Here is a 25,097-nt window from a genome sequence, read left to right as displayed (position 1 = left end):
TGCTACGCTACTTTGGTGGACGCTCCCACTTAAATAGCTGAAAAACTGAAAAAATAAAAGTGCGGACTAGAGGTACAAGCAACGCAACGGTAGAACATATCTTGAACTTAAAAAAAAAAGCTTTCGAACATTTCTTAGCACAGAATTGTTATCTTAGAAAGAGACGTTGCAAAGTTTACTGAAAGATAAATTATATCTGAAATTGTCATAATATTTCAATTTTTCTTTTCAAATCAAAATTACAAGAGATGAAAAACACACCATATCGAAGCATCGATAGCAATAGTACGAGATACGATATAAGAAATATACACAATCTTATTATTTATTATTTGACGATGACAAATGTTTTAGACAATATGTACATTGATAGATCGAAATTGGGTTGCCAAGCTAAATCAGGGGCCAACAGTGTTAACTTTCATCTACTACCCTCATTTGTTATTTATGAAAATCCAGCATAAGTCGACAGAATATCACAGGAGGAATCGGAAAACATAGGTTGCCTAGTTTCCCTTGGTACTCCTATGAGGTTGCCAGGTACAAACAGGTAGACAACCGTCATTTATTATACACCCTCATCAGTTACTCAATTGCCTTTTTTTCAATAAAATGTTACTTTATCCCATATCTCACGGTATAAGGTTGCCTGGTCAAAAGTGGGGCACATCCATGGTTGCCTAGATTTTATTTGTCGAGGTTCAACCGCTAGCAGGGAGAGCGACAGAGAGTTCAGAAAGGCGATTTTTCAGATCTTTGGAGGGTGCTTCATTGATTAAATGCTGGAATTATAACATATTGAATATTAACAATAATTCCAATTTTTTTTTTTCATTCACACATTTATTTATCAATACTAGGTATAATACAACGATACATAAGCATGGGGAATTCTATTCTGATTCTGATCCATCAGAAGTATCCACAGTAGGAAAATAATTATACCCTTTAACATTTGTATGCGAGAAAAAACCCTGCTATTTTTTTCTCGCACGTATTTGTGTGACCTTGGGGAAAGTGACTCTTTGCCACTTGTAATGCGTGCGGGGAGAGTGTTGAACGCGTACGTTTGTACAAAAAATAGTTTTTATCCTTGGTTTCCTATACCCTCAAAACGAGTCGACCGCAGAGAATAGCTGGAAGTAGCGGTGTTGGATGTTGATTTCTCTACGGAATTTTACAGTTAATCCGAGTAGACAAAAGGGCTGGATGAAGCCATACAAAGGGGATAAATTAAAACTGCGCTAGCAAGTTTCGTAAAGAAGTTTTAGAGGGCCACTGGATCGCGTACATTCAATTACTGTTGAGTAGATGTTCCAACTTTTTCTTGGATAAATAACCTGACTCTCGTTTTCCGTTTTCATTGCAGGTCATTTGTTACATTGGATACAGCGCTCTGGAAGCAACGCCGCAACCGCAAGACCACCTTATTTCAACGTCAGTGGCGAAGGCCGGAAGCGAGACGAAAAACATCAACAACACACAGTGGAAGAAACAAGCCAAACCCAAGAACCTAGAAAATTCACCCCCGTTTCCTGATGTTTTCACAAATATTGAAATTGGGAGTATGCCGGCAGAAAACTCTAGTTGTCTAACGCTCAAAGAGGACGGAAAATTGGGAAAGAATAAGTGTAAAATAGTCGTCGATAACTTGAACACTAACAGCGTGGCGAAATATCTCGATAAATTCTGTCGAAGAAGTGAAAATTTTGAATATTCTAAACAAACAGCAGCGAATAATTCAGAAAAATGCGAATTGGTCAGAGAGATTAGCGATAAATATATTATAATTACTACGAAGAACTCGAAGAACAACTGCAGCAGTGATCTTCTGGACAGGATCTGCGAAGATTTGAGGTTACTGAATTCGTCGGAATTGAATGACATCTTCGGTAGTTCCTTTTGCTTACGGGTAGCGGAATACTATACCGCACCTAAGAACAGAAAATGTTGCCTAGGAAGCTTCAGTCTCATAGCCGAAGACGCCTTTCAGACAAGCGTCGTTTTGATATGGGCAAAACAGGGCGGTTTCTCCTACGTCATTCTATCATTTTACAGCCTGTCCTTCGTTTGCTTGTGTATAATTTTCGTGAGTGGTTTAGTATCCAGAAAATACAGAGCGGAAAGGGGAAATCAAATTTTGATCCACTTCGCCTTTTCCATGTTCGCCCAATTCGTCCTGCACAACGCGGCGTGCTCGATCAACTTAACGCCTTTCTGGTGCAATCTACACATCACGCTCTTCTACTATTTCGCCTTGGAGGAGTCGTGTTGGACGTCCATTATAGCCTACTTGCAGTTCAAGAGATTCGTGAGAGTCTTCGACAAGGAGCCCAATCACCTTATACTCAAATTATGTGGGATAGCCTACGTTTTTCCAATCCTACCGATATCTCTCTGGCTGATCTACGGCAAGACTGACATGCAACTGATAAAATACCTTACATTCGCCTTGCCGCAATTTCTCATCCTCTCAATAAACTCCATCTTCCTAATATTAATAACGAAAAATGTAGTTTTCGTCCAGAACGAGTGTATGGAACATAAAAAGAGTCTGTCGATGGAGGTGAAATTGATTTTTTTCTTGTTCTTCATGCTGGACTTCAGCTGGTTTCATATCATGCTAGCGTATCTAACCGGGAATAACTTCTTTATTTACTTATTTATTGTCACGCTGTCTCTGCGGGGTTTTATGCTGTTTTTCGTGTTTGGCATCATGAACGATAATCGTTTGATATATAAAAAATTCTTGTCGATATATTTTAATAAAATATTACGACGGTGAAAATCCATAACGTTTTGTAATAAAAAAACAAAATTAAAGAATAAAACACGTTTTTTTATTTCTGAATTAAGAAGTGGATTCGATGTCTGTCAATGATAATGCCCGGAGGTGCATTCTAAGAATTCAATAATTGTGTGCATGTCCTTAATCTTCCTTAATCAATAATTCCTTATTTCTGTTGTGTCCTACAGGGGCGGATCTACGGAGGGCAGCAAATGCTTGTTTCTTTAAATATGAGCCATTACAAAACTCTTGACGATTTTCGTCGTCAGCTCTCGGACTATTAGATTGATATCAATTTGAGAAGCTATGAAACATGATGTTTTCTCAAAAGAAACCCCAGCAACAATAAATCTATTTTCGGTTCACACCTGAGACACGAGGAATACTACTTTGACATTAACACCAATGTGAGATTGATACATCATTGTGACTTCGGGTTTAAACAGGGGATATTAGAAAAAGTTGAAATATTCAAACATCTAAGGAACAACAAATGTAACATGTATTTGTTTGTATCTGTGATCAAATAATTATAAGTCTGTTCGCACCTTTTTTTTTTCCTTTCTTTTTCTTTTCTTTTTGTTTTTTCCCTTTTTTCGTCTTTTGTAGATTCATTCCCGGCAACGGGATACAGCAATGGATCAAATACCTACTTTGTTCTGTGTTCCACCGTTTATCTGTTTTTGACGTACCACCTCTAGTCTGCATGTTTGATTTTTAATTTTTAATTTACACCTGTAACTATGCTTTTAACTTAATGACTGCGCCTATCATGACAATTTTGGAACCTAAAATCGTGAGTTTTACTCTAGTTATTTGTTTATTGATTTATTAACTTATTTGTTTATTAATGTATAACCTACAAAATTTCTATTTTCTTCATTCTAAGTTTAAGCTTATTTATATTGTAGATATTCATGGTTTGATAATGGCTAGTAGCCGAAACATGTCACCTGTTTGATTGAATATATGGTTCCAAAAAATCGAAGTGTTTTGAAGACCTTTTCACTGCTTCTTTTCTCAAAAGGCCCAATGATTGCAGGAAATTGATTCTTGTGAGTATTTCATTTAGCACCATCTACTATCTACCCAACCAGTTCATTGGATCTACTTTGGGATTACACTGTAAACATGTGAAATATCTATTTTCCTTCTGGTGTAGTCGGACAAATACAGAATGTCTCGAAATTAATGCAACAAAATTTTTTCACACATTCTCGAAAAAAAATTAGGAGGACCTCTTTCGGAGTAACAGCCTTCTGAATTTCCACCCTAAAAAAGTTTGGAAGTTGAGGAAAGACACGATAGTCGGATGGAGCCTAATCTGGTGGATAAGGGGGGGTGTTCTAGTATTTCAAATCCTAAATCACGAATTTTTTGAATGGCAACATGAAATTTGTGCGCAGGGGCGTTGTTCTGCAAAAACAAAACACCTTTGGATAGCCTTCCGCGTCTTTTCTCTTTAATTTTTTTCCCGTAGAGTGATCAGTAATGTCGAATAGTAATCTCCGGTTATTGTTCTACCCTTATCAAAAAAATCAATCATGATTATTCCATGGCACGAACTTTTCCAGCAGATGTTTGGACACGAAACTTTTTAGGTCTTGGAGAACCAGAGTGTCGCCATTCCATCGATTGTTGCTTTGTTTCTGGATCGTAGAAATACACCTAAGTCTCATCCATAGTAACAATTCGATTTAAGAAGTCTACATCGTTTTCAAATCGAGCACAGATCGAACGCGATGCTTCTACCCTTGCACGCTTTTGGTCAACATTCAAACATTTGGGGATCCATTTTGCAGAAATTCTTCTCATGTTCAAATTGACGTGAACTAGATGATGAACGCGTTCGCATGAAATATTTAGTGCTTCAGATATCTGTTTTAGCCCAATTCGACGGTCTGATAAAATCGTGTCATGAACTGCATCGATATTTTCGGGGACTTACACAGAAACTTCATCTTCAATAGAAAATTTACCTCTTTTGAAGCTTGCAGTCCAATTTTTCACGGTCGCATACGAAGGACATTGATCACCAAGGGTATTAAGCATATCTTCGTTAATCTGCTTACCTCTTAACCCTTTTAATTACAGGTAGGTACTTGATGATGGCTCGATACTCCAATGTTTCGATTTTCACAATTTCGGTGGACATCTTGTTTCTTTTAATTTATTGCGTAACTCTGGTATACTTTTTTGACCTCAAACTTCACACATAATGAGTTATTGTTCGTTGCTATGGTAACGCAATATGTATTTTTTTATGCATGGAACTGGTCTAGGCTAACTAGATATCAATACATACTCGTATGAGATTTCGCAAAAAATGAAGAAACTCCTGTGTACCAAATTCATTGATTTTCGTATGACCGGATTCTGAGATAACCAGAAAAGATTACTTCCAGGGACAAAATTCAGGGGGCTATAACTCCTGACAAAAGTCAAAAATGGGAATCTCCTGACTCGCGGGAATCTGTGACAAAATTTTGTTGCCTTCATTTCGGGACACCCTGTTATATTCTCGAATTGAGAAACGGTCGTTCCTTCTATCGATTATAAACCAAATAGTGATCTAATAGGCTAACGTCGGCCAAGACAAACACAATGGATCAAAATCAATCCACGAAAAATTACTATCTCAACAACGAGGTGTCGACAGTGACCGGAAAAATTGAAACTTGCGAGTTATTTTTACCCGAATTATGGATAAACGGAATTTCGAAAAGCTCAAGGTTCCATTCCGATCCTGGTCGAATCTATTGATTTAATCCAGCTAAGTGGGCTAAGTGATAGGTGTAATGAGTTCTTCTCCTATTCCCTTTTATTTGACGGGATAGATAACGTAACACAAATGGAGATAATTATAATGGATTGTGGGACAAATACTCGTACGAATTCACAACAATGAAAACACTGAGGTGATTAGGTGACGACCTGTGTGAAAAAAATGTACAATGGCTATCGCTCACAAAGAGAGCAGCTTCAAATTGATTATCTCTCTGTTACTGGTGAGTATGACTCAATTTTGTTACTTATTGGATTTGATTTAGTGATGACAAATGATGCCTGAAAAGTAGATGCATTTATAACAATTTTTTTTCCCAAACGCACCAATATCTGAAGTTGAAAAAAGTAGGGGAGACCGGGACTAGTTGATACATTTTCGAAATTAATTTTTTTGCTGACCAACCCCTTTGGATTTACTCGAGCATCGTGGAGACTTAGCGGATTTTGAAAATCAGATAGTAAAAAGAAAAAAAAGTTACATTACTGAGCAATGTCAGCATGAAATTGGCTTTTTTATAGAAAGAGAGAAATAATCGTCGGGAATTTACCTGTCTCTTTTTTGTTCACATAGAGGTGAGTGTGTACCAATCGAAACTCTAGAAAAAGACAACTGCATGCCCGACGTACGTTTCTCTCTGTCACTTTTTTTGACCATATTTCATGCATAGATAGAAAAGGAAGGCACAGTCCATGTCTCTATGTCTATGATCGGCCGCATAAATATCAACATTCTGATATGAACATAGAAAATTTATAAGTTGTCAAATTTGACTAGGTATCGAAAGAAAATTTTTGCAATCAATAATTCACATTCAATTCAAAATGTGGTCAACGGAAAAATCTTGTAATCAACTCGTTTATTAATTGAGCGATTAATGATCTCGAACATTAAAATATCTCAATCATTAATCGCTTTCATTAATAACCTAGTTGATTAAATAACTATTTCGAACGTGTCAGATTTTAAGAGGATGTTAATTGGACAACTTTCCAAAGGACTGACAATTCGGATGAGACGCAAGGTCACAGCGGTCCTTTGAAAATGTAAAAAAAATCGTTATTTGTACATACTCGAACATGGCAGATTTTGATACAGATGGTCAATCTCGGTGTTGGAGACGTGTTGTCTTATTAATCTGACAATAATCAGGGGAGGGGGTTTCTTGATCTGACAGTTTGAAGATGATAATAATGAGATCTTTTTAAATATCTCCCTTCCTGTACCTCCAATCGTTTTTCTATTTATAATTTATATATTTAGCCTATGGTCTATTCGAACATACATAAAAGAGAGTAAACACATACTTCATAAATACAGTTACAATTACTGTCTTCATTATCACAGCTCCAGGCATATTTATATTTATAATGAAAGTTGTAGATAATAAAATTCTATACAATTTTTGCCTGAAGCAATTTCACATATTTTTAATCGTTTTCGAACTAGATAATGATGAAGGAGCTTAGCCATATACATGCGAAAGGGCAAAGTCAATGTAGAATCTCAGTCTAATGTACATTCATCGCCATATATTTCAAAAACGTTTAGACGTAGAAAAAACTGTTTCGGACGAAATTTGTAGAAAGTGTTATGCTCCACAATTTTTATAATGAATGCGAAAACGATTTGAAGCCCATGAGAGGAGATAATCCTAAAAAACTTATTTTTGTGTCCTTTATGGCCAATTTTTATTATTCTTCCGGCTTACTGAAAATGTCAGATTATATTTTTTGCGTTATTCTTGAATCATCAGCCTCAAAATAAGAAAAAACGACACCGCGCTCGAGAATGTACACGTGACTTTTTTTTTCAAGTTCGGCGACCTCCCACACATTTTCGTCAAGCTTAAATTGTCAGATTAAAAGAATATATATCTTTCAACATGCAATCAACCACATATAAATATCTTAATCTGACTGGCTCGAGTATGTACCTAAAATGATCTAATTTTTGGTAGAGATACTCTTCAGGTTCTAAGGTATTGCCCCTTATATCTGACACACTCTTGGACTCCCCAACTATAATTTATCAACCGCTCACTTTGAAATGCCAATATATTCAACGATTATTTTGTAAAATATATTTTTCTACACCCAAATCCCGAACTCGAGGTATTAACACAGTTTTGATGGAGAACAATTAACTATAGCCAAAATGATTTTTATAATACTCTTCATTCAGTGATTTACAATATATCGTATAAGAAATTATCCCGAACCACTCTCGCAGTTTTCGCAGATATAAAACAATTTTGTTTCACTGCAGTGCTCATGGGCCCACATTCTGTTTATAATTTTTTTCGTTGGTGCTGCCTTCGGAAATGGCCTCAGGAATTGTATGTTTTTGTTTTGAATTTGGGCATTCATGAAAACATATTATTGAAGACGTAATATTATATCCATTCGGTTCATGTTGACACGAAGGAGATTTTTTGGTTAGAATTGACTTGCGTGAAAACAAGTACGTATTTTTGTTATAAATCACTAGATAGAATAAGCTAACATACCAACAATCTAGAAAATCATCGAACATTTCAAAATTATCTGTCTGTGTTTCTGTTCGATCAATCATAACGAGACGATAAAAACTCAGTCAGTTGTCCAGAAACTATACAGAGTGTTTCAAAAAAAGGTGACCTCGTCTCTAGGAAAGGTAAAAAACTAAAAAATATTAAAAAAATTTCGTGAAGCCATCCGTATTCAAGATGAAGGGCATTGAAGAAAATGATTATACACATTTCTTACGATTTTGTCGAAACTACTGGCAACATATCTTTCTATATTACGATTTTCTTGTGTTCATGGACACTTTTTTCGAAGAAGTACGATAATCATCAACAGCATAGGAATCAAAAATTCAGGAAATTCAACCGAAAATCATTTTCCACAAGAGGAAAACTTTTTTCTCGGGACATAAAAAAGAGTACAAAATAAATAACAAAATAATCATATATAAAATATCTTCTAAAGAATGTCGAGCCACATATTGGACGATCTGAAAACAAAAGGGACTCCCTCAACATCCTCAATCCTTTAAAGAATAACAAAAGAAAATAATACCGAATTAGATGAACATGTAAGAAATCTACTCCATTAATTTCATTTCGATTAGGTGTAGGCAAACAAATTTAAAAAAACGATTTTTACATGAGATGATATCCATAAAATAGTACAAAAATTCCACAAATACGAGAAGTGACATAATAAATCTGAATACCGTGTATTATTATTATTCATTAAGACAAAGTAAAGATTAATAGAAGTTGTTATCTGATGAAGACGAAACTATGTACAGGGTGTCCGAGTTAAAGTGTCCCTATACCTTATTGTGGAAACTCAAGGAGCTAGAAAAAGTTGAATACATAACTTGTCTGCAGTCGATTGAACTTTTATTTTGTATAACCCACCTTAATACAGGGGGCTCCGTTTTTTCCCTGTCGGTATCAACTTTCTTATTTCAAATAAAACACCCTGTATATTATTGCATTCTTGAATTCCTTGTAAAATTTTAACTTTGTTTAGACAACCATGGTCCTATATAGCACCGATTAGAGATATTCGACTTTTTCCTAAAATTTTGACAACTAAACTAGCTGATACTAGTTTTTTATTGAATGCATCAGAACCAAATTTTGCCCAGCTCTTGTCAACATATTGGATCAAAATGTTCATCTCTATTTTTAGCAATCTGATATATAGGGTCTTCAAAATTTGAAGTTAAAAATTCAAATAGAAGTTCAATCAAAACTCAATTTTTTCAAATGGCAACCTAAATTCCTTTTTTCTTATTAATCATGTAGGTCAGGTTGAAATGAGCAAAAAATTTATTCAAACTTTTTCCGTTAAGTGAGTAGTTTCAGAAATATGGAAGAAAAGGTGCATTTTCCCGCAAGAACCAAGGATAATAATTATTAACTTATTTAAATCGGACACCCTGTACTTTGTACTTGGCAATTTTTCCAAAAAGTCGTTGATTAGAAAACTGTGAAAAAATCATTGAGTTCATATACAGATCTCATCATCATTCGTCACAAAAAAAAAGAGTCCATATCCAGAACGAAAACTTAGTAGCCACAAAATGGCGGTAAATTAAAACTCCTCTAGCAAGTTTTGTAATGAAGTTTTGGCGGGCCGCTGGTCTGCGTACATTCAATTACTGTTGAGTAGGGGATGTTCCAACTTTTTCTTAGATAAATAACGTGATAATCTGACCCTCATTTGCCGTTTTCATTGCAGGTCTTCAGTTACATCGGATACACCGCTCTGGAAGCAACGCCTCAACCGGAAAACCACCTTATTTCAACGTTAGTGGAGAAGCCCGAAAGCAAGACGAAAAACAACAACACACAGTTGCAGAAAAAAGCCAAACCCGAGAATCTAGAAAATTTGCTCACATTTCCTGATGTTTTCACAAAGATTCAAATTCAAAGAATGCCGGGGAAAAACTCTAGTCCAAAAGCCCGAAAGAATAAATGTAAAATAGTCGTCGACGACTTAAAAACTAACAGCTTGGCAAAATATCTCGATAACTTCTGTCGAAGAAGTGAAAATTTCGAATATTCGGAAGGAACAACAGCGAATAATTCGGAAAAATGCGAATTGGTTAAAGAAAATGAACATAAATATATAATTACAACGAGAGACTCGAAGAACAACTACAGAAGTGATCTTTTGGACAGGATCTGCGGAAACTTTAGCTTGCTCAAGTCGTCAGAATTGAACAACATCTTCGGCAGTTCCTTTTGCCTGAGGATCGCGGAATATTATATTGCATATCAGGACAGAAAATGCTGTGTAGGAAGTTTCAGCTTCATACCCGAAGATGCCCTTCAGACCGAAGCCGTTTTGATATGGGCAAAACAGAGCGGTTTCTCCTACGTCATTCTATCATTTTACATCCTTTCCTTCGTTAGCTTGTGTATAATTTTCGTGAGTGGTTTAGTGTCCAGAAAATACAGAGCGGAAAGGGGAAATCAAATTTTGATCCACTTCGCCTTTTCCATGTTCGCCCAATTCGTCCTGCACAACGCAGCATGCTGGATAAACGTAACGCCTTTATTGTGTAATCTGCACAGCATGCTCTCCCAATATTTCACATTGGTAGAGTCGTGTTGGACGTCCATTATAGCCTACTTGCAGTTCAAGAGATTCGTGAGAGTCTTCGATAAGGAGCCCAATCACCTTATACTCAAATTATGTGGGATAGCCTACGTTTTTCCAATCCTACCGATATCTCTCTGGATGATCTACCACAAGACCGACACGCAAATGATGAATTACCTCACATTCGGCCTGCCGGAATTTCTTATCCTCCTAATAAACTCCACCCTCTTAATACTGATAACGAGAAATATAGTTTTCGTCAAGAACGAGTACATAGAACATAAGAAGAGTCTGTCGATGGAGGTGAAACTGATTTTCTTCTTGTTCTTCGTGCTGGACTTCAGCTGGTTCCTTATCATCTTAGCGGATCTAACCGCTAGTGTGTTCTTCATTTATTTATTTATTATCACGCAGTCATTGCAAGGTTTCATGCTGTTTTTTGTGTTTGGCATCATGAACGATCATAATCGCCTGATATATAAGAAATTCTTGTCGATATATTCTAAGAAAATATTACTACGGTGATACTGCAATAATTACGTTTTGTAATGAAAAAATGAAATGAAAAAAAAAAATGAATGGAATTGAAGAACAATCCACTTCTCTTATGTCTATTATATCCTACAGGGGCAGATCTAGGAAGGGTGGCAGACGTTTGTTTCCCTCTGGATGGTAGTGGATAAGTTGACTGCTGTTTTCCCTAATAACAATCATAATAGACTTCATTTCCACCATTCAAGTTTAAACCAAGTAAAATACCTCAATGAATTAATTTCAGAATTACACTCTACATAATACAATCTCTATATGTAAAAATAAACCCCTATTTCCCTCGGTCATGCCGTAACTTGAGAACAGATTTTATTTATCTTTTTGTATGTGTTTTGTTACTTTGTGAAAGGTTCTTAAGGAGAGAAAATGAAAAAATAAAAATTGAATACATGGGATTTCAATCTGATTCAATCCTTTTTTGAATAGCTGGGATGATTCTGCTGAAATTTTGTTCCTGAGTTCTGCCATTGAGTATCAATGGGATATACAGGGTGTGAGTAATGGATATTATGGAACCTGCGGGTAGAGGACTCTATGGCGGTTCAGAAAAATATATTTTACGTTTAGTAAAAGTGCCTTGGTTTTCGAGATATTGAAGATTTTCGAAAATTTTGTTGTGTTGTTGAATTGTGTTGGTCCATCAGACCAACACAACTCATACCTCGACGAAATGAAATGAATTGATGGCCCCTTTATTGGCATGTCATCCCATGAAAAAAACGTGACATTTTATATGAAATGAAAATTTCAGATTCTGTATTCTCTATAGAATGTCAACATATTCCTTTACATTGCAGGGATGATGATCCCCTTATGATGGTGTAATCTTTTGAAAGAAAGAAGAACTATTAGAAGTATAAATAAGTTCGTGCGGTTTTGATTTTTTGATAACATAAGTATGGTTTGATATTGCATTTTCAAATCTGGTAACAACGTCACTTTGGAGTGCCATCCTTAGCCTTTCTTTTTCAGTATCTGATCATTTCGCTGATGTGTTAAATAACATAGTTGTTGAGTGCTCTGAAAATGGCAATTTTGTATCGAATAATGCTGTTTGTCATCATATTTTAGTAGAAGTTTATGGTGACCATGCTCCAGCGGAACGAACATATTAGAAATGGTTTGCCTTGATTAAAATTGGAAATTTTAATTTGGAAGACAAAGAATTACCCGGAGCTCCACCAAAGTTTTAGGATAAAAAATTAGAGGCAAGGCTAGATGCTAGCTGAAGATTTATCACAAACGCAAGAGGAAATCGCAAAAATCCTTGGAGTCACTCAAACGGCCATTTGCTATCCTTTAAAAACAATGGAAAGGATCCGAAAGGAAGCATATTGGGTACTGTATGAATTGAAGCAGACAGACGTCGAACGCAGTTTTTCAGGTTTGAACAACTGCTCCAATGACTTAAAAGGGGATTTTTGCAACGAATTTCAACTGTCGATGACTCATCATCAATTGTCAAGGCGAATACTCATGGCGAGAAGACCATACTCTGTATTTGGTATGACCAGCTGGGTGTGGTGCACTATGAGCTGCTACAAACGAACGAAAGAATCAATGGGGAGGTTACCGATGGAAGTTGATGCGTTTGAGCCGAGCATTGAGGGAAAATAGGCCTTGAAACGCCGCCATACAGCCCAGATATTGCTCCTTCAGATGAACATTTAGTCCGATTGATGCAACTAGGCCTGTCTGACCAACACTTTTAGAATTACGAAGAAGTGAAAAAATTGAATAATGAATGGATAACTACCAAAGAGCAGGCCTTTTTTCAGGATGGGATCAGAAAGATAGGAAAAAGTAGTTTTAAGCGACGGACAATATTTTGAACATTAAATGTATTTTCCAAAATAAAGCTTAAATTTTCGAAAAAACCCGAACGAACTTATTTTTACTCCTAATAAAACGATCTGTCCGACCCACGCATCGAATTTCAACTTCAATAGCCCTGTTTGTATTTCCCCGTACGGTATCACATATCAATGAAAAGATCATTGACATTTTCCCTGCCCAAATATAATTTTTATGATCAACCCGACTTTGTAGATTCCTATCCAGAGGGGGAAATGCGAAACGCTTCATGTTGATTTGTCATGCGGAAGATAAGGGCGACGCTCAATTGATTGAATCTTTATCTTCACCATAATGTGTTAAATCAGTAAAAGAGCAACACGTTATGACCGAATACCCGATTATCCCCTTAGTTTTGTTATCGTATTCACTATGTACCGTAAGTTGAAACTTTCACAATTTTATTAAACTTATCGTTATCGTTATGATTTAATAAATTCCTTTGAATTCTTTTTTATAGGTATACTCACGGGTTATACATCTCCAAAACTCCAAAAACCAATTCAAAATCAATGTGAACGGAAATGATGAAAGCGCAACAGTTGCAGCATACGAATATTATAGGGGAAACAGTAGCATAAAACACCACGAGGTAAAAAGGAACGAAAATCCTGTTCGTAAAACTGAGCACACTATCAATATCACATTAGCTTCCTCGTTCGAGAAACAGAAAAAATATGAGGATAAAAAATTATCTAACTGTTTGAAGGTTACTTGCGAGAGAAATACTTCTTATGAAATATGTTTTTCACGAGGAAATTTGAGGAGGCGTCAGGTCAAGAAACGGATGAAAAACAAATTATGTGAAAATTCAATGGTCCAGGATGGATCGAAAACAGAAATTCATTCACCAAACGTGAAACCTTTCACATCGTACGGTACATCTAACAATACGGAATTGAAAAAACGATGTTGCAGACACCACCTCAAATTCTATTTCAAGTATTTCCCAGTTTTACAGACTTACCAAGTCGAACTTCTGGAATCTATAGAAAAAAATATCATACTTTCAACCATACTGGACGTAAGCTTCACAATGTCGATTTTTTCCCTAATTTTTTTGACCATGACAATATCGAGAAAACTGAGGGAGGAGAGAGGAAACATAATCCTGATTCATTTCTGCATTTCGATCATCGTACAAATTATATTGAGTATTATTATATGTCGATTTGAGATGGACGTTACCGCATCAAAAATAATGAGTTTCACTTTTCAATATTTCACTTTGGTGGAGTTCGCCTGGACGTCAGTGATTGCATTCACACAATACAGAAGGTACGTTACAATCATATACTGCGACCAAAGCTATTCGATCGCGAAAATATCCACCGTAGTTTACATCAGTTCAGCCATCCCAATAGCAGTCAGGGCAATATGGGATCCCGATCATAGCAAATTTATGACCTACCTAACGTTCAGCCTTCCACAGTTTATAACATTGATCATAAATTTCGTTATACTCTTTTTGATAACTAGGAATATAATGTGTGTTAGAGCTTGGTATCCTCACCAGAAAAGAGGCGTATCACGGGAGGCTAAATTGGTGTTTACGCTTTTTTTGATACTGGATTTAGGCTGGATCATAGCGCTGTTAGCTATTTTGACATCGAACATATTATTCGCATATATTTTCATCTACACTCAATCTTTACAAGGATTCGTACTGTTCTTCGCATTCATCGTTATGAATAGATGTAATCGGGAAATTCTTAAGAAGAAATTGACAAATTGTGGCAAAGAAAAGAGTGAAATTTCTTCGAGACGTGAAACACCTGCAGTGATTCACCAGTTATCCCCATCCGGTTTATACGAATTCATTTGAAAGAAATGAGATAACTCTTCTTTTACTTATTCTTATACTGTCCATTTGATCTAACTCCACTTTCAGTTTGTATGGAAATTAGTTAGTTATTATGTAAATTGATCTTGAGAATCAAGATATGCGTGGGACGAGAACGATAAAAATGTTTATATTCATATTCGGTCCATGAATCCAAACATTGTGGGAAATTAGAAGAAATTAAACGAATGGTAAAGATAATTTAATGAGAAAAAAAAAAACTATTTTTCAAATCAAGCTGCTTCCACATCAACAATTCAATGATAAACTGGGTTTGCCAGTGGTTCTACTTTTTATTCATTATTCAATCTAATCCAATATCTTTCAATTTTGGAAGAGATAAAACGGAGGGTTATGTAGCCGCAGCTTAAGCATCACGAGTTTAACAAATGCACAATTACGAAATGTGAATTTATCAAATGTTAAGAGTCAAATTGTTCAGAAACATCATTCGATTTATTCAATGAACCACTATTGTAATTTTTTAATTGATCCAAAATACGTTATCGCCAAATAATCAAGAAAACAATATCAATATTGTTATCATATGCAAATATTTTTACCAATTAAAAGAAGCATTGACAATATCGTTTTATCAGTACAATCTATTCCCCTATAAATAAGTAATGAGTATAACATGAGATGGAAAATTTGTATACAAAATATTGAAGGTATATTTGAGATAAGGGTTATAATTTCATCCAATGTTGATTATCGTGTTGAGAAGACGAATGCAGAAAATACTGGTTTAACTGATCTTTAATCAATCGAATCATTGTTCCTTATTACTCCAGATATTGCGAATTCAAGAAGGATTCGATAAGGGATATATGAGAATTATGAGATAAATTTATGCTATAAATAAAGGATTATTTTCATTTTTGTCAACCTCAGAAGTTCTACGAAGTTTACCCTAAGGAGAATTATTCAAATAGTATAACTTACCTTTATTTGTTCAATCATCAGTTGAAGATATGCGTCTGCTTCTGTAACTTTGTACTGAAAATCTTTGATCGTAGGTGGTGGTTGATTAGTGTCCCACTTCATCTGAAATTTAACAGAATTAGTAGAGTGAAATAAAACGATCTCATAGTACACATAAATCTCGTAATAACTGAAACTAATATACAGGGAAAGAAAAACGTAAACAATAGTATAATAATATTAATAGTACTTTTATATATGAAAAAAGTGACGTTCAAAGTACCATCACTGGTGAAGGAAGCCTCGTTTTCTTAACGCAATGAGGGAAAATCAGAAAACAAAACGTGTTCATTTTGTGATTTGTGGGATACACATTGAAAATATAATATGTCAACTTATGTATGGCATACGATTTCTCGACCAAAAGAGGAGAGAAAACATCCCCGTGTAAATGGGTCTTAAATGTCTTAAAACAGGTTGATAGAGTGTATTTTTTGTACAACCTGTTGGTATTTCTTTAATTTTGTATGATATTCATATGACTTGTTTCTACCTTATTGTTGTATACAGTAAACTGTATGTAAAATAAAGCGTATGTTATGTTAAATGATCGATTTGGGTGTAATAAATATTTACCCTGCTTCCGTGTTTAAAAATGGTGTCCTCCAAAGCCTGTACCCATTTTTCCCTCTCTTCGGCGTCTCTAGCTTGAAAATGGAATGTTTTGTGGTCAACAGTTATGGTGAATGTACTATCATCTTCATCGTCTATTCCTATTATGGCATTTTTCAGTCTTACGCATCCTCTTCTTACACCTCGCATCATCTTCTCTTTCGACTGAAAAAAAAGAACGGTTGGTGTAAAACAGCTCATAACGATTAATCTGCTGCACAGAAATGCAAATTTACAGAAATGCTGTAAGTGGTATCGGCCTCGCTGTTCTCATCTCACTAGAAGATCAATATTCTGACAAGATAGCAATTGGAATTCTTCAGGTTAGAAAAACTTTGAATTGCCAACTGATCAATGTACCTATTTAAGGAGCCTGCGAAATATTCAAAGTCAAACTAACGAGAAACAAAATTGAAATATTTTTGCCTTTATGTTCGAATTGGAATCAAACACTTTGATTTTTAATTTGATGAAAATAATCCAAAATTAAAATCAAACTTGGTCAACGTAAAAAAAATGAAGAAAAATGAATTAAGGTGAGACATTTTTTGAAAACACAAGAACTCAGATATCTCGGAAACTGTTGATTTTTGGATATCAATAAATATGGCTCAAACGACAGCAAATGAGTGATACTAACACCTCCTCCAAGGTTCACGTCTAATTTGGAAACGTCCTGTATAATTGAGTAGTTTGTCATGCGCCCTCTATGAGGGATAGAGTAGTTGAGTTTTTTTTAGATAATGGCAAAAGGTGCCTTTTGTTGCTGAAAATAATTTAGTCATCGACGAGGTGTTTTTATGAAACCCATAATCATTATAGGGATGAAATGGTTAAAATTATTGAAATGGAATTTTTTTTATATATTTTGTGATCCATGACATACAACTCAAGAGTGATTGATGTTTTTGAAGTGTAATAAAGGAATTAAACTTAAACGATATAAAATTAATCTCGAAATATCTTTTTCCAGCTGCAATATCCATTCGTATCAGCAAACTTATAATGTATTAAATGTAGCGTAGAAATAAATTTTTTTGGGTATACTGGAATATTCATAATTATTTGTTCACGAAATTTTCTATGAATTTTTTCAGCTGCAGGGTTTCCTGGTCGCTGTCGCCTGTCAGTTGGTCCCGGTGCACTTCATAGACTAGCACCTGTGTAGCTGGGCCGCTGAAGTTCAGGTACTACCGAGGCATTGGAGATGGAGATGTCGTTTGATATTTAAGCACTTATTTTCGCGATACTGATTTCACCTGACAATCCCACATTTTAGAGGAGCAGTCAGATGTACGCCACTGATGACTAATGGTTGAATCAATGATGCGAGAAAGTTGATATTTTTTAAAGCGTTACATCATGCATGAACCGTTGTTGTCCGTTTTAATGACAATCAATGAATACGGAATTAAATGGAGTGTGACGGATGATATAATAAACTGACCTTTGGTTTCGAATATTACCAATTGTACAGTTGGAGTCCCGTCTTCACAGAATAAAGGAACACGGGCTCTATAGGGTGTCCCCAATTCGATGCTCTCTGAGAGCATCTCCAGAACTATAAGACTTAAGCCCGGTTGCTTAGTTCAGGATTAAGCCTAGATTTAAGTTGATCCTAGATTATCCCCACAGAATTGAACGAAAATGTCAAAATTAATCTAGGATTAACTTTAATCCCGAAATGAGCAACCGGGCCTTAGAGGCTTAGAGACTTCGATCTCGAGTTAAAGGGTGTTTCTGAAAAATGACTGTTTCAAATATTTTGCTTTATCTTGGTTCATATTAGAAAAATTTCAAAATATTTTTTTCCAGTAAATTTTTATGTTCTAAGTGATATAGAGGAGAGTCGTATATTTTTCAATGCAGTTTTTCACTCGTAGATTTGTCGGTTTTTCAAAAATAGCACTCGTTTCAAAGATATTTGAATTTAGTAAAATATAGTTTTTCGACGTTATTCTTTACATGGGACACCTTATATGTATATAAATCTTATATATTCGACTTACTTTGGTGCTCTTTCGAGTTTGTTCTATGTAGCGTTTCTATCGAAGTTTCGATGCAATTTATGTGTATTCTTCATGAAATTAAAATTTTCAGATAACGATATTATCTTTATTGAAGAAGATTACACGATAGACACAATATGAACTAAATCTCTGATTGAAACAAAAATATTTATATATAAGGTGTCCCATATGTCAAGAAAGAAGTCGGAAAAAGAAATATCTTTGAAACGGATGAAGAACCGGTAAAGGGTTCTTTCCGACAAATCTGCGACTAAAATTGCACTGAAAAATTGATTGCAATGGAAATTGATTTCTATGATTCTTTACGAGTATCACATAAAACATAAAAATCACCGAAAAATTTTTTTGGAATTTTTGGAACATAAACCAATTAAAGCGAAATATTTGAATCTATCTTTCAAGATTTCTATTATCTGTTTTCTGATATCTAATTAAGTATTTCGAAAAAAAGACCCTTGAAGATTTTTCTCCGAGTGTTATATAGTTCTCGAGATGCATCGAATCTGGGACACCATGTACTCCAGAATTGGACAGAGTGAGAATCAATCAAAATATAGTACTTAAGTACTCAGATAATAAGAATTTATGAAAAACTCTTTTTTCTACAAGCTAAAAGCATTTGCGTGCGGGAATGGATTAGCAGGGGTTTTTCCCGCACGCAAATATTATAGAGTAAATAACTATTTCGACACTACTTATTACTGGGACAATTTCGAATTATCGACAATTTTAGTAGAATACCGGAGTATTCAAACAAAGGTAGAACTACATACTTCATTATGAGTATAATCCCTATAGTTCCTGTCATCAGTAGCGGATCCAGGGGGGGCACAGGGGGCAAGTGCCCCCCCAAGACCAAAAATTCTTACCTCGCTTGCACTGAATTTTCATATGATTTTCAAACCTATTTCCGAAAATTTACCTCAGTGGATTCGAATAGTTCACCAAAACTCGAATCTGGGAGATCTGAACCCGTCTCTGAATGCGACTACATATTTTGTTTTATATTTTCGTATTATTACTTCTCTTATGGACTGATAACCGTTTTTTTTTCACTTTATCTTGACAACAGAAGAAGCCTAAAGATGTTCGTGCATTACCATAAAAAAGTATTTTTTCAGATAAGAATAGAAAATTTTAGGTTGGTGAGAGATGGGGATAGGGGAGGGGGGAAGGTTGTGCCCCCTCCCCCAAATCGAATCCTGGATCCGCCCCTGGCTGTCATTAACACAATGTTGTCCTGAAAGGCACATTGTGATATTTAAATTTATATTAAATTGTTAATTTTTCAGTCTTTTCGTTTGATTTCCAGATTATATCATCCAAAAACAATACAAACAATGCTGGGCTAATCACTCCACCCTGCTCCTCGTAGAAGACTCAGTTCAAATTTTCTCTGTTCTTGATAGATTCCACTAAACTTATTATTTATTATTAACTACTCTCTTCTACAATTTTTCCCACAATTTTGTTCTTCTTACTCTATCAAACGCCTTCACCATATCCACAAAGATAAAGTAAGCTCTCTTTACACTTCTCTTGATCTTATCAATGATCTACCTCACAGTGAAAATGTGGTCTCGCACAATTTTCTCCTCCATAAATCCACTCTGAGCTTCATCTTATGTATTTTCTGCACATCTTCTCAGTCTACTATTCTCCGATATAGCTTCATAAATTTCAGTTCATCCCTTTTATAATTACAGTAATCCTTTATATCCCCACTTTTATGTACTGGAACCATCACCGCCATATTCTAATCGTTTTATATCCTCTTTGAATTCCACACTTTTCGACGTATGTATGTCCTTGAATATGCAAATTTCCTTTTCCCCCATATTTTTCATCATATCCTACCGTATACAGATGCCGTACCAGTCTTTATTCCTCTAAAGGCTGCGACCTCTTCAAAGTTTTTCAATTCCACTTGTTCTCCTTCATTCCATTCTTGAAATCCTCCGAAATAATACAAGGTATGAAAACAGAGGGAATATCATCATCGTGAACTAAATTAAATGAGTCCTACTCAACTCGTCAGATGGAAATTCACCGAAAATTTCTCATGAAAAATGGCTTTCGGTTAGGTCTCCTGATGTTTTGGTATGCTGTTTTCACATTCTTGAATGAAAAGTGAAGCTTTGCGCTCAGAATTTTTAATAATTCCAAGAATAGATAAAATTCCTATTTATTCTTCGAGTAGCAAGCTCCAACTCGGCTCCAATATTGCTATGATATCAAGATTTGTTACCGATTATAATTTTTCGTTTTGTGCTCTAAAACAGGGTGAACAGTGAAAAATCGAATTCGATAAATTTCAAACGAATGTTCTCTGATAAAAATTGAAGATTTAGTTTATTCCCTATAAACTTCATGGAACCTAATTGGCCAATTTTTTTTTAAATGATAAAAAGGAGTACGCCAACCCCTCGTTTTTCAGAACGGACAGGGAAAAACATATCACATACAGAGCGGGTAAAAAGCAATGCACAATGTTCATATCTCCGCAATTTACTATTTAGAATTAAAATGCTCAAACAGGTACGTTTTGATTTCAAATTAGGTACACAGCTTTTCCTGTGATTAGAAGTTTATCATACAACCTCCATTTTCGTGTCAGAAACGAATAAACCTTTTATTGCTAAGGATGATTTGGTCATTTATGATTTTTTCTTCAACCCTTTAAAGCTATGGGGATGAAATGGTTGAACTAATCGAATTGAATTCTTTATAAACGTAATATCAGTTTGTTTCCCCTTCAGGATACAAGAGCAATTCAATTAAATTATAAAAAAGCTCTTCCGTAACACAGAATATTTCGCCTGAATAGTTTGATGACGTCAATACTGTCAACGTCACGAGATAATTGTAATCGAATAAGAACAATAGAATTATGAGTGGTAGCAACCTGCGATTAAGCGACTTCTTCGCAACTTTTCTGGAATTCTAGATAAAAACCGGGAACTGATACGGATTTATAAAACACTTTTGTAGAGTTTTCATCGCGGAAAATATTCATTCTCACCGAGGATGGGATTGTCAATTGACCATTTTTATACGATGGTTTATATACGCATTCTCGTAGTGTCTTGAAAATAAGAATGTTTAGAAATGAAAAAAGTTCTGGTTCTCGAAGAAAAAATAACATAGCGGATTAACACGGAAGATTTAAAACATCAACTTGTTTCGCGGAAACTAAAAATTACGAGAAAAACTGAAAATCTTCTCTCTTGTTTTAACATGAAACATTTCTGAAATATTTCTTTCTGCAGCCGTCCGGGAAATAAAACTTTCGGTATGATTTATTAAATCGAGAGTAACACTTTACACAATCATATTGTATCGGGATGGTGGTGAAAAAGGTGAAAAACCTCTAAACTAGTCTAGTTTGGAGGTTTGATTCCCGAATATTTCAACCTTTTTCACCACCATCCCCATATTCCCCATACAATATCATTGATGTGAGGTCACCAATTTCCAGATTAGATATCAGGTTTGGTTCAACTCGAGGTTCAACTTTACACAATTGGTACCGAAATTAGCTATTTTCGATTTTTTCACATACAACTTTCAGGACGATTTTGCGTATCTTAGTGAACTGATTTGACAACACCATGAACCGTGTAATATATTATTATTTCTGCGCCTTTCATATCATCAAATGCAAAAAATGGAAACCAGTACCGAAAGTGAGGCTCGAGTTAAGGCTGCAGAAAAAACTAACTTAAACGATGACTAACACGATCCAAAAGTTATTTCACAGACTCACAGGATTCCAGTTCCTACTTGTCCTGTAAAATATCACTTCCGGAATTTGTTACGTCAACCTTCTCTGATCTCTTAACAAAATAACCTTCCCCAATATGAGTTTTGATACTCGATGATATGAGTTAAGAACAAATGACAAACTCACAAATAATGGTTTGTACTCCCCTATCTCAACTCAATAAAGAGCTTCAGTATGGAAAGAAAACTTCACGAAGAAAAAACAACCAGTAATTCGCCAAATTTTGAAAAATGCGTATGAAGGAAATAAACTTTTGGTGTAGAGAATATTCCAGAAGTGAAAACGATATTCCATTCAATTAGAGGCCTCAATATCGGTTTGAATTATACGGATGTTTTCTTCTTCTTCAACAGCCTGTTTGCATCCACTCTTTGCGTAGGCCTCCCCTTGAATTCTCAATTCTCCAATTTACTCAATCTTGAGCCAACTGATGCCAACATCACATCCCTCTTAAACACTTAACAGGGCTGTGCTAACATCGTCCAACCTTTGCTTTGATGTCATCTAACCAGCGGTAGATTATTGAATTTAAATTAATAATTTTGATATGCAATATAATTTTGTTCCAACTAAGCAAAGAAAGTTTACTATTATGCAATTAAGACCAGAAGGAATGAATAAATGAAAACGACAATTGAATTCAATAGCATGGCCACCTCTTTTTGCAGATTTGAATCCACTTGAAACAGATTATACGAAGGTAAAAGTTTACCTTCACCCACCTGAAGATGCTATTGTGATAGCGAAATACGTGTCGATGTTAGAAAACTCATTTCGTGAAAATCGCATAAGCTGTTTTAAGTTCAATTATGGATTTTCATCAAGTACTGGCCAAACCAATTCAACATTTGAATCCTTTGAATTGTTAATTATGAGGATATTTTTTCGAGAGATGAAAATTCCGTAGCAAAAACAATTTTGTCCGGCAGTAGATATGTACTGACTAGTCTCTGATAGGGTGAAATATTGATTAATCTTCTCAAGAGTATTTTTAATACAAACCATAAGCAAATCTCGACATTTTTTGAAACACCATCAGACAGTGATAAGGCATTGAAAAGAGTTCTAATCGGTTTTCCAATGTTTTCCTATATGCTTCGATAATTTTCCTCGAATTTTATCGCAGGTTTTTAGTAAACACAGTTTCAAGTTTCAGACTAAATTCAACGTAACTACCTACCTAATAACGAAAGGTTCACTTAACGAGGGCATTGTTTTACTGATTATTTTTTGTAGTTGCAAGCTATTAAACTATTGAAAACATCTCGGAAAATATTTACAAAGTGAGAAATTCATTCGTACCAAAATTTGAGTACCTCTACCAGATTATAAATGAGAAATGCGATCAAAATACTCGTTGAAAAGGTTTGATAGAATACTCACAAATTATTCTGGATGGGTTCAAAGAACAAATCAGATTTGAAAAAACCCGTTTATTTAAATTTCAAGGCCATAAAAATGCTTATATTATTGAACCTCTAAGAGCGAAATATTGGATAGAAATTATCGGTTCTTGGATCACATTGTTTACTTATGTATATTTCGGTATGACTTAAATCTTGGCGGGGTTAATTATATTGACACAAGTAATACTCACAGTATAATAAGAAAGTAGACCGGAATTATCATCTAGAACAAACCAGCGGTATTGCCAGCCCTTCATTACATTTGTCCATTTACTGAGGGAACCCTCCATAGCTAATTCTGTTCAAAACATAGCGGTCAACTAAATAATTGCAAAGATAACTGACCCGGATTACACTGACATTTGAATGAACAACATAATCTATTTGACGTGAAGCTGACTGTTTTGACAGATAAATGACAAAAATGTCACATTGCGCTAGGCAGGTTTACCAACCATATTATTTCATAGATTTCATTACAGGTGTTTTGTTGGTTGCGTACACTCAGAGCGTAGAGGCCTTCTAAAGTATTCCATAGACTGTAGAGTGTAAAGGTTGTGATAGAGGAAGGAATGGAAGAATTTTCTCTATCTACGACTCAGAGGCAGACAGTGAACTCTCAAAGACCTTCTTTTAGAGTTCACTGGAGGCAGATGAAGAATAATTGCATTTCATGATTCATGTACTAGCCTGGCAGAAAGGAATATGAAGAAAATTGTTACATACCTACAATTAAATGAAAGAAAATTCTTATTAGTTTGATATTTCGTTTAGTTTCAAGTGACAAATTTTATTGAAATGGAATAAACATGTTCTTAACCCATCCCGAAGAAATTTCAGTCAATAAAAATGTAAAAACACATGGACATGGAAAAATTAGTATTATTATTAAATGAAAGATTAGTCATTAGTAGGTACTTTATCAAATTATAAAATTTGAGGGTCCTACTCTCTGATGTTACTATTGAGCATTAAATCTCCATGATTTCAGAGAGTTGAATATGTAATTGGTAATTCCTTTGAGTATCAACTCCCAAATAATGAAATACAAATACTCAAACAAAGGTACTTCCAAATGTTACCAAAGAAAGATTGTATTCATGTATCTTTGTTTGCATATGTAGATCCCTATCTGGCGATTCGAGAACAAGAGGTTTCGAATTGACCAGTGCCGTTCCCAATTTATTGGTATAATAATATTGCTTTATTATATTCAAAAGTTCACTAAGATTTGGGATTAGATCAAAGATTAATTGAACAGTTAAATCTATGGATGAGATGAGAATGAAGTTTTCCCAAGAATTATATTAATGTGAAAGGGCATATTCTACTGGTACATTCTAAGAGTCATTTA

At 35.1% G+C, this 25,097-nt stretch overlaps 3 protein-coding genes across 3 annotated transcripts in view; 2 read left to right on the top strand and 1 right to left on the bottom strand.

Moving 5' to 3' along the window:
• The window catches only part of LOC123306734 (oxysterol-binding protein-related protein 9), a 56,652-nt gene extending 32,536 nt beyond the window's left edge, over nucleotides 1–24,116 (bottom strand). The window contains exons 1-3 of the mRNA XM_044888853.1: nucleotides 23,935–24,116; nucleotides 16,488–16,688; nucleotides 15,873–15,974 (exon numbers count right to left, since the gene is read on the bottom strand). Coding sequence (XP_044744788.1) covers nucleotides 15,873–15,974; nucleotides 16,488–16,688; nucleotides 23,935–24,033 — 402 coding nt within the window. The 5' untranslated portion in view covers nucleotides 24,034–24,116. The remainder of the gene's footprint in view (nucleotides 1–15,872; nucleotides 15,975–16,487; nucleotides 16,689–23,934) is intronic.
• Nucleotides 5,291–11,616, top strand: LOC123306736. The gene is made up of 2 exons (XM_044888855.1): nucleotides 5,291–5,796; nucleotides 9,812–11,616. Exons 1-2 carry the CDS (start codon nucleotides 5,743–5,745, stop codon nucleotides 11,201–11,203), a joined length of 1,446 nt encoding a protein of 481 aa, XP_044744790.1. The 5' UTR covers nucleotides 5,291–5,742; the 3' UTR covers nucleotides 11,204–11,616.
• Nucleotides 13,096–15,138, top strand: LOC123306737 (adhesion G-protein coupled receptor D1-like). Its single transcript, XM_044888856.1, has 2 exons — nucleotides 13,096–13,463; nucleotides 13,545–15,138. The coding sequence occupies exons 1-2, from the start codon at nucleotides 13,410–13,412 to the stop codon at nucleotides 14,907–14,909; spliced, it is 1,419 nt and encodes a 472-aa protein (XP_044744791.1). The 5' UTR covers nucleotides 13,096–13,409; the 3' UTR covers nucleotides 14,910–15,138.
• Nucleotides 24,117–25,097: the final 981 nt, after the last annotated feature.

The sequence above is a fragment of the Coccinella septempunctata genome, chromosome 2 (genome assembly GCF_907165205.1).
Source record: "Coccinella septempunctata chromosome 2, icCocSept1.1, whole genome shotgun sequence".
NCBI lineage: Eukaryota > Metazoa > Arthropoda > Insecta > Coleoptera > Coccinellidae > Coccinella > Coccinella septempunctata.
Note: the sequence above shows the minus strand (reverse complement) of the source record. Positions and strands in the feature narration are given on the sequence as shown.